General features: G+C 39.9%; 1 protein-coding gene across 1 annotated transcript in view; it reads right to left on the bottom strand.

The window, feature by feature from the left end:
- Positions 1-4,078: 4,078 nt before the first annotated feature.
- Positions 4,079-14,922, bottom strand: part of dpysl2b (dihydropyrimidinase like 2b) — a gene marked incomplete at its 5' end in the record, with an annotated part of 14,958 nt that continues 4,114 nt past the window's right edge. The window contains 8 exon segments of the mRNA XM_014002447.1: positions 4,079-7,851; positions 7,948-8,113; positions 9,817-9,996; positions 11,048-11,218; positions 11,292-11,433; positions 11,520-11,676; positions 12,572-12,692; positions 13,967-14,035. Of these exon segments, the coding sequence (XP_013857901.1) occupies positions 7,760-7,851; positions 7,948-8,113; positions 9,817-9,996; positions 11,048-11,218; positions 11,292-11,433; positions 11,520-11,676; positions 12,572-12,692; positions 13,967-14,035 (1,098 nt within the window).

Below are 14,922 nucleotides of genomic sequence, written 5' to 3'. Positions count from 1 at the left end.
ACAGACTTACAGTCATTTGGGGATTGTTTAGCCTCAGCGACCATCTTGAATTGRTTAGACTCTAATACTTGTCGATGTTCATCCAGTGATTACTGTCTGATCGTTTTATTTAGAGTCCTCTGCAACTCTGTACTGAACTGGTTATTGGAAAAAAACACGTTTTGATTAATTACCATTTGAACACGACCTCCCATGCTTTAAAGTTTGAGTGGCATCCAGTTAATACAGTCTTCTTGTTCACCCTCTTTTTAAAGCACAAAGGTGATCAAGTGGAAAATCAATGTGTCCATCTATTCCCCTCCAGAAACTAATAAAAATGCAACAGATWTGCTTTAAATTAGCAGTTTCTTGTTGGAAACTGCCATACGTTGCACCAAGTTAAATTACAGTTTGAATAACCCTTTAATACGGGCTGGTCCCTGTACTACCGGTGTCAGAGTTTGGTTYGCATTCCTGGCGGTTAAGTTGAGCACATTTGCAGTGGACAGAATTTCTAGAAGCAGCCGAGGTGTTGAGGGGATCCATTCCGGTAACCTCAGGATCACGTCTCTGCTTTTTGCGGATGATGTGATCCTATTGGCTTTCATCAGATCCTGATCTGCAGCTCTCACTGGAGCTGTTCGCAGCTGAGTGTGAAGTCGCCGGGATGAGGATCAGTGCCCCATGGTCTTGAGCCGGAAAAGGGTAGAGCAGGGAAGAGGTCCTGTCCCAAGTGGAGGAGTTTATCTCAGGGTCTTATTCATGAATGGGGGAAGAACGGAGCGGGAGATCGACAGGCGGTTCTGACTCAGCTCTCCATTTATCGGTCGGTCTACGTTCCTAATCCTACCCTCATCTATGGTCATGAGCTTTGGGTAGAGACTGAAAGAACAAGATCACAGATACAAGCAGCTGAAATGAGTTTCCTCTGCAGGTGGGCTCTCCCTTAGAGATAGGGTGAGAGGCTCAGTCATCCAGGAGGGACTCAGAGTAGAGTCGCTGCTCCTCCACGTAGAGAGGAGCCAGTTGAGGTGGATCATCTGGTTAGGATGCCTCCTGGACGCCTCCCTGGTGAGGTGTTCCAGGCACGTCCCACTGGGAGGAGRCCCAGAGGAAGACCCAGGACACACTGGAGGGACTATGTTTCTCAGCCTGGGAACGCCTTGGGATTCCCCCAGAGGAGCTGGCCCACGTGGGTGGAGAGTGGGAAGTCTGGGTCTCTCTGCTTAGGCTGCTGCCCCCGAGACCCGAGCCCGGATAAGAGGAAGAAGATGGACGGATGAATAATGATGTGTGAATATWTGTAAGAAATTAAAACAGAAACATTTCTGAGATTGACACTGTGTCTCTAATGCTGCTCAGTGTTCTGTATAGTAGACAATAATGGACTGAGTCTTTAAAAAATAAAAATATACCACCACTAGAGGTCATTGTGGTGAAATACACCGATTCCTCTGTGTTTAAACTGTTCTTTTACAAAAACAAAGAGTTTGTTTAACATCCATCAAAGCGTCATCTTTGGTACCTTCCATCGATTCAGATAAAGAACTGCTGCTGATAACAAAGATCGAAACATCAAAGTTTAAACCACTTACTTTTTAAGTTTTCTGTTCTGTTTGGAAAAATAAAACACTTTTTTAATGCCTGAAAGAGTCACATTCCTAAAAAAAAAACTTCAGATTAGCTGAAAATGAGTAAAAAAGCAGCTAAAGTCCAAAGAAAAATCTTTCAGGACGTCTGGAGAACTATTGATCAAGACCACTTCAAAAGATTACAAGAAGAGCTGACGTTCACAGWGCTGCAGCTTCAAAACTAACTCACTCAACAGATTCTGCGAGCTTCAGATTAGGCCTTTAGCAATGAAAGTAGGCTATTAGTTCACAGCACGGGTGGATTTTCTTTCCACACCAAGCAGCTGCTGTGGCAACATGAATTTCCAACATCAGAAGGAAAAGAGGACGATCAAACAACAAGACAACGCTGCCACCTGGTGTCAGACATTTAAAGAATCCCTAGATTTTGTCACAAGTCTGCTGAGACAAGCTTGAGTTAAATTAGATGAAATGTTTTTAACCTTCATGGATGAACCGTGTGTTAAAATAAGATAATCAGTCCAGGCTTGTAGGACACATGGGAAACAAACTACGAGCTGACACAGCTACATCATGTCCACTTTATTAAAAAGACTCGTGGGAATGTCCAACAAAAACAGAAGCTGCATAATTTAGATTCCTCTGCGTGGAAACCGAAGAGATCTAAAACAAAACGCTGAAAAGACATCAGTTTGACAAGCAGAAACCTCAAAACCAAAAAGTCAGTACCGGTTCAAAACCAAATCAATAAAGTGCAAGCTGGACTCTGAAAATAAAATTAATTTAATTTAATTTGATCTGAAAATCAAAATTAATTTACCTATTTTTGAGCAGACAGAGCATGTGTGGGAAAAGCTAAATCAAAAACCGATGCTAACTTTACAAAGTGAATCAAAACACTAGATAAAAGCCCAAAAGTTGCACATTTCTACTTAAAGTTATCATAACATTTAAGTCAAGTAGTACTACCCAGCTAAAAGCATAAAAAGCCTAGCTCGAAGCTAAAACTAAGAAAATGATGGTTCAAAGCATCAAGTAGAATTTAAAGGAAAATATTGGCTGAAAGCTAAAAGTAACAACATGGTTTCTAAAAGCTGAATGTTGTAAAAGGCCTGGCTGAATGAAAAAAAAAACAGATTAAAAAGCAAAAAGTAGCAGAAGACTTGCTAAAAGTTAAAAGGGGCAACTGTTGACATAAAACTAAACGTAACAAAAGGTTGTTAACAGCAAAAAGTAGCACAAGATTTGGTAAAAGTTAAATAAGCAAAATATTAGCTAAAAGCTAAAAGTGGCAAAATGGCAACATAAAGCTAAAAGTAACAAAAAGGTTGGTAAAAGCTAAATGTAGTAAAATGTTGGCTAAATGCAAAAAAGGGCTAAAAGTAGGCTTGTTAATAGTTAAATAGGGAAAATACAGGCAAAAACCTAAAACTTGAAAAATTCTGGCTTAAAGTTAAAAGTGGCTAAATGTTTAAAGAAGAAAAATACTGGCTAAAAGCTAAAAGTGTGAAACTGCTGACATAAATCTAAAAGCATAAAAGCATTGCCAAAAGCTAGTAAAAGGCTGGCTAAACATGAAAAAGCTGGCTAAAACCAAAAATTAGCCGAAGGCTTGCGAAAAGTTGAACAAGCAGAAAAGCTAAAACAGGCAAAATACTTGCATAAAGCTAAAAGCAGGAAAAAATGTWGAAAAGCTAAAAGGGTTGCTAAATGTAACAAAAGGCTGGCTTAATGCAACAAGTAGGAAGCTTGTTAAAAGACAAAGAATCAAACATAATGGCTAAAAACTAAAAGGAACAAAAAAAAGTTAAAAGTAGCTACAGGCTAAATGTAGCAAAAGGCTGGCTAACAGCAACAGTAAATAAAAGCTAAAAGTAGCAAAGATTACGTGGAAGCAGATTTAAAAGAGAACAATGTTTTAAACATACTGGGTTAAGTTTTCTACATAAAACTTGGATCAAAATCACCAATTTGTTGAACTACAGCTGCTTATGGACGCCGAGAGCGGCCATTTTCAGCATATAATTTTTTTTCTATAGTTTTCTCATGAATATGTTCTTATGAGAAAACCATGGAAAATAATTATATGCAAAAGATTGCCGCTCTAGCTACAAATGAGATGCGGTAAAAAAAAATAAAARAAAAAGAAAAACAACTTGATTTGGTGCTGGCTAGCTGGCGCTAACTTCTATTAGCATCAGCTAGCCAACTAATGCTTTTATAGGAAACCGAACTGTTTGGTGCAAATGTATGGTTGTTGATAAATCCAGCCTGTTTAAATGTATTCTTATAGGTTGTTTCAACCATCTTACCTTTATTTATTACATCGTAAAGCAGAGGTCCGCTCAGGTCTAAAACTTGTGACGAACGACCCGATCACCGWATCATCAAAACAACCCAGCAGTTTTTAGTGTGTGTAACTTCAATCACAACAGTGTGCATGTCCATTTTTTAATTATTTATTTTATCACTTGAAGTCCTTGTTTATTTTTACATCACCATTCATGAAATCTTACAGTTTTTATTTTTTTTATAGCAAGCAAGCATCCCAGAAACCCCACAGCCACCGAGACAAACACCATCACACAGTTTCACTTTCACAAAAGGGAAAAAGCTCACAGAGAGGAGGGGTGGGGGTGTGTGGTGGTGGGGGGAGGGTGTTCAACAGCATCAACAGCCTCAGAACAGCAGGAAGAACCTGTCAGTCTGCAGTGTTGTGTACGTACACGTCACTCTTATATTGTTAGCATAATATGGTGTAGAAAAAGCATCCAAGCCGACAAGAGCATCAAGGGAGGGGGGAAGTGTGTGTCGACCGGGGGGCRTGGGACTCACAGCCTGACCGTGTTTATTTTCTAACATCACCTGGAGACTGAGTTTTATCAAATCCMATTTTTAAAGGAGGACTGTGTCGCTGCACCGTAACAGAATAATAAAAAGAGAAAGGGAAATGGGATTTTTGTCATAGCTTAAGAGTCGAGACCAGTTGTTAATGGCAACCTAACCGTCTAACGAGTGTTGCCATGACAAACAGGGAAAAAATATATTTAAAAAAAAAAGCAAGAGTGGTTCATTGCCAAGGCAACAGCCAGAAACAAGCAAAGAAAAGGAAGAAAAAGAGGAGCGACTCGCTGCCAAACTGCGTTAGAGACGGTGGACCTCAAGCCTCTTTTTCCCTCCAAGATAATCCAACACGGGCAGGGGGGGCAGACTCAGCCGGGACTCCAACACCCAGAGGATTTAGTTGTTTTTAAAGACAAATAATTTCTTTTTTTTTTTTTTTGAGAGTTTTACTTCTCAGCCGAGTCGCCTTCATCAGTTCTAACCGATGCTTTAAAACCAACTCTCCCCTCCCTCCTGAGGGTCATTAGGCTCTTTGTTTGGTCAATTTATGGAGCTTTTTTCTGATTTATTTTTAAATGTAAGCATTCGTTAACTCACGTTTGGTGATTTGTGTTTCATGAATGAACATTTACACGACTGGGAATTCAATTAAACACTTTCCTGAACGAGTTGAAACGTCAGGAGGCAGCGTGATTTGGGTGCAGTTTTAAGGCTCACAGCTCCAAAACTAGCTTCTTTTCAAGTTTGACTGCAGTAAAGTGTCTGTGACATGACATTTTAAAAATAAATATAAAAGCATTATTAGAAAGACAACATTAATAGCATATTGCAAAAATAATATCTCGCTGCTGAGATGAACMGTTRTWGAGATATTTGCATGTGARGGAACAGGAAGTGATGTCAAAGGGGAACATCTGCGTGGAACAAATCATTGATAAAACAGCTAACGACACAGATTGTTGAGAAGAATCTGATGTTTCTTTAGATTAATTTGTCACTGTCAAAGAGAGAAACAAAGACCAGAGTTTTCTTTCTTAAAAAGTTCCCCATGATGTCACTTCCTGTTACACTTTGGCCGAGCCAAGTSCAAAACAAAATATGTCATTTATGTGACAAAATGGGTAAAATCGCATGTTTAATGCRAAGTTTCTTACATAAAAATGTGTTTTCTTTGACTTCTTGTATTCGATGGAGAGGCATGTCACAGGCACTTTAAGCTCCTTGGATGAAAAGTGAAACCGCTTCAAAAAAAAAAAAAAAAAAAAGACTAACTTGAACATAAAATATGTCTTTAAAACAATTAAACTGATGCCAACTTGGATAAATAAGATAAAAAATAAACAAAAACAGCAGCTGAAACATGAACTTTTTGTTCAGTTTGCTACATTATCCTCGCTTCGGATTATTTAAATACATAAAAACATTTGTAACAATGACAGATTTCACCTATGTTTCATGTCTGCAGGTAGAAATGTGAACAATTTTAAGGGTCAAATACAAAAAAAGTTGGTAAAACGGTAAAGATTTGGCTTCAGGTTTGAGTCTTGGAGGGAAAAAGTGAACTTAAAACCCAGAAAGTCTCTTTAACAGAAGCTGAAATGTGTTAAAAACAATAAAAACTCAGTTTTTTTTAGTATAAACCAGTCTGCTGTCCCATCCCTCTCACATCAACACCACACAAGTTAAATACTAAGATTAGATCAGGTCTACTTTCAAGCAGAAATCATAGTGCTCAGCCTTCAGGCACCTATATAGTTACAGAATAACACTAAAAAGCAGTTYGACAACAAGGTAAAAACTCTAAAACATAAAGTACATTTCAAGCTATCAAGCTTTTTTTTTTCAGCTTTACTGAGGCTCTATCTCCTGATGAGGCCTTGTGAAAGCACAAAAATCTGGCACCTTTGAATCGGTTTATCCTGGCTATTTTACATCTTTTTTTTATCTTACATCCTTCAGTTACCTCCGAAAAATACAATAAAAAATTAAAAAAAAAGAAAACAAAAGGAAGAAAACAAATCAGACTATCGATACAACTTCTGTGGGTTCAGGCACATAAAGAGTAGGAAAGGAGGGGGTCCCCGACGGGAACGAAGCGGTCGCGTTGGGTTTGCGAACGGACGGATGTCGGACGCTTCTGCAGCTGTCAGTCGAGAAATCTGGACCTTTTTGATTCAGGAATGCAAGTTAAACAAAAAAAWAATAAAATTAAAATAAAAAAAAACAGCAGCTGAGTAGTGAATGGCACCTTCCCTGCACTCGTGAAAGAACAAGAACGGACATTAAGGCAAGGAAAGGCTCAGTTTGACCGTGCTGTCAGCAAACATGACAAGTTCTGCTACTTTTTTATGAGCTAAAACTGAAAAAAAAAAAAAACGAAGCTGCCGAAGCTCCCGCGGTTTCCTAAAGTTCTCCACCAGACTCAGGACTTTCCCACCTTAAGAGCTCAAATCATAATGAGGGATTGTTTGAAACATTTCAACTCTTAAGGCAGCAGGAACTCATCAAATACTGATTAGAAACAGTAAAAATGCAGCCAAGTCAAAGGATTATTGACCTGACTGCTAAATTATAAGACTATTTTAATTATTAAACAAGTTTGCACTTGGCTTTTTTAAAACAAAAGAATAAGAAAAAAAATCACATAATTTGTACCCAAAAAATACATTAAAACATTCTTCATAAACACCGTCTTATTCTCCTAAAAAGACAGCTCAGATTTTTTTTAAAGTGGGGTTATATGAAACGGTAGTATCTTACCTGTTTTAGATAACTCTCTGAACAACCTCTTTTTGGAGAAATAAAATTTATTCTGACCCGACTGGTCACTAAATCTAAAATAAAYCCAGTTTCTTCATATAAAAAGCTGTTTAGAGCAGGTAATTGAAATAATTATTTATAACTTTTCCATAAAACCCTACTTCAAARCATYTGAACTATCCCTTTAGCTGTGTAAATAATTTTAGACTCGCCTGAACCCTCAATAAAAACAACAGCAAACATCAAAAGACAAATAAAACAAGTCCAATAAAACCAAACAAATATTCAATTAAAAGTGCACAAAAAGCGGTGTTATGTTTCTCTTTTTTTCCCATCATGAGGCAGAACTTATTGTTTGTTTGTTTGTTTTGTTTCTAGTTGTGTCCAATAGGAGTCGGGTTTGGAGGGATGTGAGGGAAAAACTGCAAAGGAGGAAGTGTTCGACCAAAAGCTGGAGCCTGAAGAAAAGGCTTCGATTCGCCCCGGATGTTGTGGCGTTTCCTGTCGACCTGCTCGGCTGCTGAACGCCATCCTTTGATTCGTGCCTTTCCTCCTCAGCAGGTTGGAAACAGGGGGGCGGAGCTCTAACCCAGGCTGGTGATGTTGGCCCGGCCGCCCGGAGGAGCCACGATGCGCTGGGTGTTCCTGCGGGGAACGTTGTCGTCGACCTGAGCACCTGTGCGAGAGAAAAGGAAAGAGGAGTTCAGCGACGGAACAGAAAAACTGTAACAGTTTTTAACTTCATTCTTTTGAGTTTCAGGGTGAGACTGACCAGACAGGCTGAAACCAGACTGGTGCAGGTTGCGGACAGGCTGGTTGGGTTGTTTGGCAGGTGAGGTCTTGGCAGAGGAAGCGGGAGTCATGGCTTTAGGAGTGACRGACACCTCGCAGACCGGCCCATCGTACAGCCCCCGGGGTACGCCCCTCAGCTCGGCCAGCTGCATTGTGGGAAATGAGACGCAGCAGGTTTGAACTATCAATCTGAAGTTCAACACTTTGTGACACACTGGTTAGAGCTGTTCAGTCTCAGTGAGGAAGCTGCAGGTTTGCCTCCTGACCTGGGGCCGTTCTGGGTGGAGTTTGTGTTTTCTCTTTGTGCACATGTGGGTTTTCTCTAAGTATTCTGATTTCCTGACCAAACTCTGGTTTCCTGACCAAAACATGTGTTTTAGACTAAATGATAAAGTTGTTCCTCAGTGTAAGAGAAAGTGTGAATGATTGTCTTTATGTGACCCTACAATAGACTGGAGACATGTCCAGGGTGTCCTCTGCCTCTCACATGAGACCGCAAGAGGTGGGTCTAACAGTTAAAGAGGATGGATGGATGGATGGATGGATAGATGGACGGATAGATGGATGGATGGATGGATGGATGGATGGATGGATGGATGGATGGATGGATGAACAGATGGATGGATGGATGAACAGATGGATGGATGGATGGATGGATGGATGGATGAACAGATGGATGGATGGATGGATGGATGAGTGGCTGGATAGATGAGTGGATGAATGGACCAATGATGGATGGATGGAAGGATGGATGGGTGGATGAGTGGATGGACGGACCAATGATGGATGGATGAACAGATGGATGGACGGATGGATAATTTTGATTTGATTTATTTAACAGGAAAAGATTATTAAAAATCAAGCCTGACTCAGCATAATTGGTGTAATTGGTGTTTTACWGCAGGTAAAACACCAATTATGCTGAGTCAGGCTTGATTTTTACAGCAGGTTCCTGTTCTGCAGCACATAAAACACTCAGAATTACAGCATCACAATCACATCATTATTATTACACTATAGACACAAAGACAAACAAGCATACCAAATTTCAAAAAGGCAGCATTTGCAAAATAGGACGACTAAATATGAGCACAACAGAAAGTGTCCAGTAGATGGCAGACAAGATTGTTCTTAAAGGGCTGTAGTTTAGAAATGGACTTTATGTTTTGAGGAATGTCATTCCATGCTTTGGTATAAACATAGAAGAAAGACCTCTGGCCGTAACAGTTTTTTAAAGTTGGTAATATCAGTTGTCCTTTTGTAACAGATCTAGTTGAATGACCACTTCCAGAATTTGATTTGGGCAGCAATGCACAGAGAGTTCCATAATTGGCACCTTGGAAGATCTGAAAATATAAATTAATACCACTATACAAAACATAATTCTGAAAAGTCAAGGCATCAGACAATGAAAGAACTGTACAGTGATGAGTCCAACCAGGAAGTTTTTTATGAATTTTGTAGGCCCTGTTGTAGAGCCTAACTATGGGTTCTAAGATTTCATTTGTTGTAAGAGACCGAACAGGTAAACAGTACGACATGGTTGAGAGTATAATGGCATGAAGATAGATATTTGAAACAGAAGATGTTAGATTGGATCTAATTTTTGAATAAACGTATAATTTCTGTTTCGTCAGATTGGATCTAATTTTTGAATAAACGTATAATTTCTGTTTCAACTTAGTGGTTGGATAAACAGATGGATGGATGGATGAACGGATGGATGGACGGACAGATGGCTGAATGGATGGATGGATGAACAGATGGATGGTTGGACCAATGATGGATGAGTACAGTCAGGCTACACACTACATCACCACATGTCTCAACAGTGAAGGTGAAACTCTACCCTGCTGCGAGCTTTTATCCTCTTGTAGACGTAATCAGGGAAAGGCTTTCGAGCCACAAAACGTCCCGAGCCCTCAGTGACATGGAGGGTCCCCTCCTCCAAGACGATCTTCCCCTGGCTGATAACCACGAGGGGACCTCCACGGACCTCCAAGCCCTCAAAGATGTTGTACTCCACAGTCTGCGGAGAAGAGGAGACGTAGTGATGTCAAACTAAGACAGATCAGATCTTCCCACAAGACTCCTGTTTCTAAAACTGATCTGCAGTCTCTGCTTTAGGATGTAGACTTCCTGTTTGATGTTTTTTATGCTTCTGTGATGTTTTATTACAGCTGCTTCTCCCTCCTAAGACCAGAATCAACTCACTGACAGTGGAACCATAAAAAAGTAGCTTCAAAGGGATACAGTGGTTCACATGCTCATGATGGATCACCAGGGTGATGTAAGACCAGATTTGTGAACTCTGGCTCATGTATTATCTGAAAAACAGCAGTGGAACATTGTTGGACTTGAGCATGGACTGTATCATGTAAAATAACCAGAATAAGTGGGGGTAAAGCTACTTGTAAAAGCTTTTTCAAAGAGTCCCCAATGCTCGAAATCTAATAAAAAAGCTAACTGTGTCAAAGGGAGTAGAGATGAGCTGATGGGTCGTCAATTTTCATGCCAAAAGATGAGGATGATTGGTTTATTAAAGTAGTTTGGGTGTTTTTTTTTTCCTTCTCCTTTTTTTGGTTTGTGACCAGTTTTAGCTGTTTTCTCTGAAAAGCTACTGAAGCTAAAGCTGAGGTCACGGCAATCTGGCAAACTATAACGCAACATGAGATCACCGGTTTGCTAAGCTATCCCATGACTCACATGTAAACACACGCACATTCGAAATGAGCACATTTCTCCCATAGAATGAAAAACAAGAAACCAAAATTAAAAAACAGAAAAGGACCGGGCCAGCTCCAAACTTAAAGGTAAGAGTAAGAATAAGACAAAGGTAAGTAGGCTACCTATTCACAACACTCAAAATGAACGTACACAGGAATAAATAAGCAGATGACTGGTCTGCTAACAATCAGACGATATGTTTCCGTTCACTGGCAGCTTTTGTGAATGACATCGCCCCTTGAGACTGCGAGAGGCCCACACCCTGTCCAGAAGTCATCCCAACTAACAAGCCACTCAGACGGACATTCTTAAAGAATTCACCTCAAGTTCACAATCAGATTAAAGGATCGTACCGAGTTGTGGCTCTTGGCAGAAATGATCTTTGTGATGTCCGGGTCCCAGAGGACCAGGTCCGCGTCCGAACCCACGGCGATACGGCCCTTGCGGGGGTACAGGTTGAAAATCTTGGCGGCGTTGGTGCTGGTCACGGCCACAAACTGGTTTTCGTCCATCTTACCCGTCACCTGGAGCGAGTCGGAGCTGAGTGAGTGTTGATGACGGTCTTCTCCCGCCTTTTTTACCTGCATAAATACGTACCACACATTTGTCCCAGATGATAGACATCCTCTCCTCGGTGCCGTTGACCCCCTCGGGGATTAAAGTGAAGTCGTCTTTCCCCACGGCACGCTGGGCGGTATTAAAGGGACAGTGCGCACTTCCTGTCACCTGCAGGTCACCACTGTAAAGGGAGGAGCGAACATCAAAACGTAGACGTTTCACTTGAGCTCCTCAGACAAACGTTTTGGGTTTGGATCAAACTTTTACCAAGACAGCAGGGAGTTGAGATAGTCCGGTGTGGTCGGGTCAGGACTCAGGGGAGGGGAAGTGACGTAAGCCGCTGCTTTGGCCCAGTTCTTGCTCCAGTAGTGAGAACCGTCTGTTCCCAGGCTAGCAGTGATGGGCTCTCCGTAGACCACAGTACCTGTAAGTCCATTAGAGTCGGATCGTAATGATCATTAAACATTTATTTTTAGTTTGACAAGGAGAACTTTATTCTCAAACTAAATGGTTCTTCTGGACTGTAATCAATGAGACATTCATCGACAGAAGAGGTAGCAATGCAGAAAGTGCATTTCAATCATTTCATATGTACGGTTCAATTGAATGATGATTGATACAAGCAGATGAATCAATAAAATAATACGTTTATTTTTCCAAAGGCTCAGGATCTGGCAAAAAAATTCACGATTTAGAAGTTCTCTGACGAGCAKTGTTTGATTTTAAACAGTTAAAAGTTTCAGTTGGCTTGACAGAAACTATAAATACAAATGTGTATCGTCAGCATAGAAGAGAAATGTTGTTTTGCCTAATAAAGAAGAACAGGTGGACACTAATACAAATTGAACAAAAATGGACTGAGGATTGATCCTTGTGGAACTCCATGAGCAACGCTGATGGTCCGATTCATAAATAATAAGTTCCCTGACAAGCAGTATTTGATTTTAAACAGTTAAATGTTTCAGTTGGCTTGGCAGAAACTATAAATATAACTGTGTATCATCAGCATAGAAGAGAAATGTTGTTCTGTCTAACAAAATAAAAAAAACTGGTAGACGCTAATTCAAATGAAACAAAAATGGACTGAGGATTGATCCTTGCGGAACTCCATGAGCAATGCTGACGGTCCGATTCATAAATACCAACAAAACTGGCAACATTCTACCAGTAAAACAGAAAGAAATGAAGTCGAGAACCGAAACCTGACCAGAGTTAGATCAAGAAGAGACCAAAAACACGACATGGAAACAAACCTGACTAGAACTTCTGAGTCACACGGGAAATGTAAAAACTCAAAACATTATGTTTAATCATCTCACCCTTCTTCCTCGCCTGAGCGATGATGTCAGCAGCGCTCTTGCTCATCACCTTGGTAACGTAGAGCGGACAGTTAGTCTGATTGGCTACGGTCACGGCACGGTTAACAGCTTCCGCCTCCACCTGGTGAACAAAGTTTTATGAAGGAATTTAACTAAAAATCCAACCTTTATATTTTTTTTACCTACGGGGTAAACTATGTCAAGCGCTTCTAACCAACTATGTTTCTATACTTATGCTCAGGATAGAAAGTCTGTGTACTCATGATTAAATACCAAAAACAGAGATTTTTATGTATTGCAGAAAAATATACTTCTAGGCTTTTCTAATTAAATTAACAGATGTAAGTGAACAAAAACACTCAATTTAGGCAGAAATAAACAAATTCTACCAATAGAGGTAATTCAAAAAAACTATCTACAACCACTAAGATATATTTTGATCATCAGCTTTCTACAGAACTCTCCTTCAAAACATATGCATTAACTTGGGGTAACAGGGTTTATTTAGAAACATTAGTAACTACTACTGTAAACCCAAAGTACGTCATAAAATTAGCTTTAAATAAGTATTTTTTAGAAAAATCCTGGAATAATTAAAAATATCAAAACCTGATATCAATATATATATACAAAAATATCAAAATCTGAAAATGTTTATGTTCAAAACATGATTTGCTTGTGAAAAATCCGGTTGCTGGTCTTCAAAAGGAGCCTATGAGTCAAGAAAAAAACAAATCTCTACAGAAGTGTGTATTTCCACAAATAAAGTAAAAACACACTTTTATTCATTATTTACTGCTTTTGAATTTGTTCTCCATCCATAGCAACAAAACACAAGGTGAAACACTTTAGAAACTTTTTCAGAAAGAAAAAAATAACATTCTGGCTTCTTTAACTCATGTTCCTTTTGTATGTTTTGTTTTTCTTTGTTTAACCAGATGGTTTTCTTCACCTTTTAGATTAAAACATTAAAAATAACATCATTAATCTCAGCAAGATCTGAGCAACCAAAAGTTTAATGAGGTGACTTTTTCTGCTTCCTCCCTTTGGGCCCTGAGTAACACAGCTCAAAGAATGAGATAAAAGAAAAGAGGGGAAGGTTTTAGAAGAAAAACAGGTTTTAACTCAAAACACAATGTGTTATTTTTCTACCAGATGTCCTGATGAAAAATCCAATCCTTTGTTTTGGCATCATAAGTTAGATATCTATGTAAAAGGAGGAGCTCTTATTGTTATCACATCAAAAATAGAAACATTTTCATCCATTTTGTAAAAAAATAACCCATCAGAAGATGATTTTTAACAGCTTTAAAGAAAAGTCTTCCCTTTCGTTCGGAGCTGTAACTGGTTGAAGTGAAACGTTTCTACAGATAAACCACTTCCTCTTCACCTCACCTCCTCAGGATGGCTCAACACGTGTCCTTCAGGTCCGGTGATCCCCTGCTCCAAGATCCGCCGCTGCTCCTGAACAGAAAAACAAATATTGTGACAGAGGTGAAGCATGGAGTTGTGTGCAGGAGCTCCCACAGCTCTGGGAGAGACAACTTTGCATGACCTCTGTGAATGTTTCTCCTCATCTGTTGATAATTAGGAAGCTGTCATCGTTGTGTGTTTGTGCTCTATGGCGCAGTATGAAGGCCAAAATTAAGATGATTACACACCCAGTGGCTGCTACATCCTTGTAGCAAGAGGCTATGTCTATTCCTAAAACAGCTATTGATCTGATTAATGATAGGCCAGGCAAATGAGAAGGAGACTATACATTTGTTTTAGCAGTAAAGAGGGTAGCCACTACCATGGATAAGTTGGCATTAGCATTGGAGAGGCTGGCGACTAGAATGGATAAGATGACATTAGCACTGGAGAGGCTGGCGACTAGCATGGATAAGCAGAAGTTAACATTGGAGAAGCTAGCGACTAGCATGGATAAGCCGACATTAGCATTGGAGAAGCTAGTGACTGGAATTGATAAGATGACATTAGCAATGGAGAAGTTAGCGACTAGCATGGATAAGCAGAAGTTAGCATTGGAGAGGCTAGCGATTAGCATGGATAAGCTGACATTAGCATTGAAGAGGCTAGCGACTAGCATGGATAAGCTGACATTAGCAATGGAGAGGCTAGTGTCTAGCATGGATAAGCAGGCATTAGCATCGTAGAGGCTAGCAACTAGCATGGATAAGCAGGCTTTAGCATCGGAGAAGCTAGTGACTAGAATGGATAAGCTGACATTAGCATTGGAGAAGCTAGGGACTAGAATGGATAAGCAGAAGTTAGCATTGGAGAGGCTAGCGACTAGCATGGATAAGCAGACATTAGCATTGGAGAAGCTAGCGACTAGAATGGATAAG

This window comes from Austrofundulus limnaeus, unplaced genomic scaffold (genome assembly GCF_001266775.1).
Source record: "Austrofundulus limnaeus strain Quisiro unplaced genomic scaffold, Austrofundulus_limnaeus-1.0 Scaffold13, whole genome shotgun sequence".
NCBI classification, from domain to species: Eukaryota; Metazoa; Chordata; class Actinopteri; order Cyprinodontiformes; family Rivulidae; genus Austrofundulus; species Austrofundulus limnaeus.
This window is presented reverse-complemented; position numbering and strand designations above follow the sequence as displayed.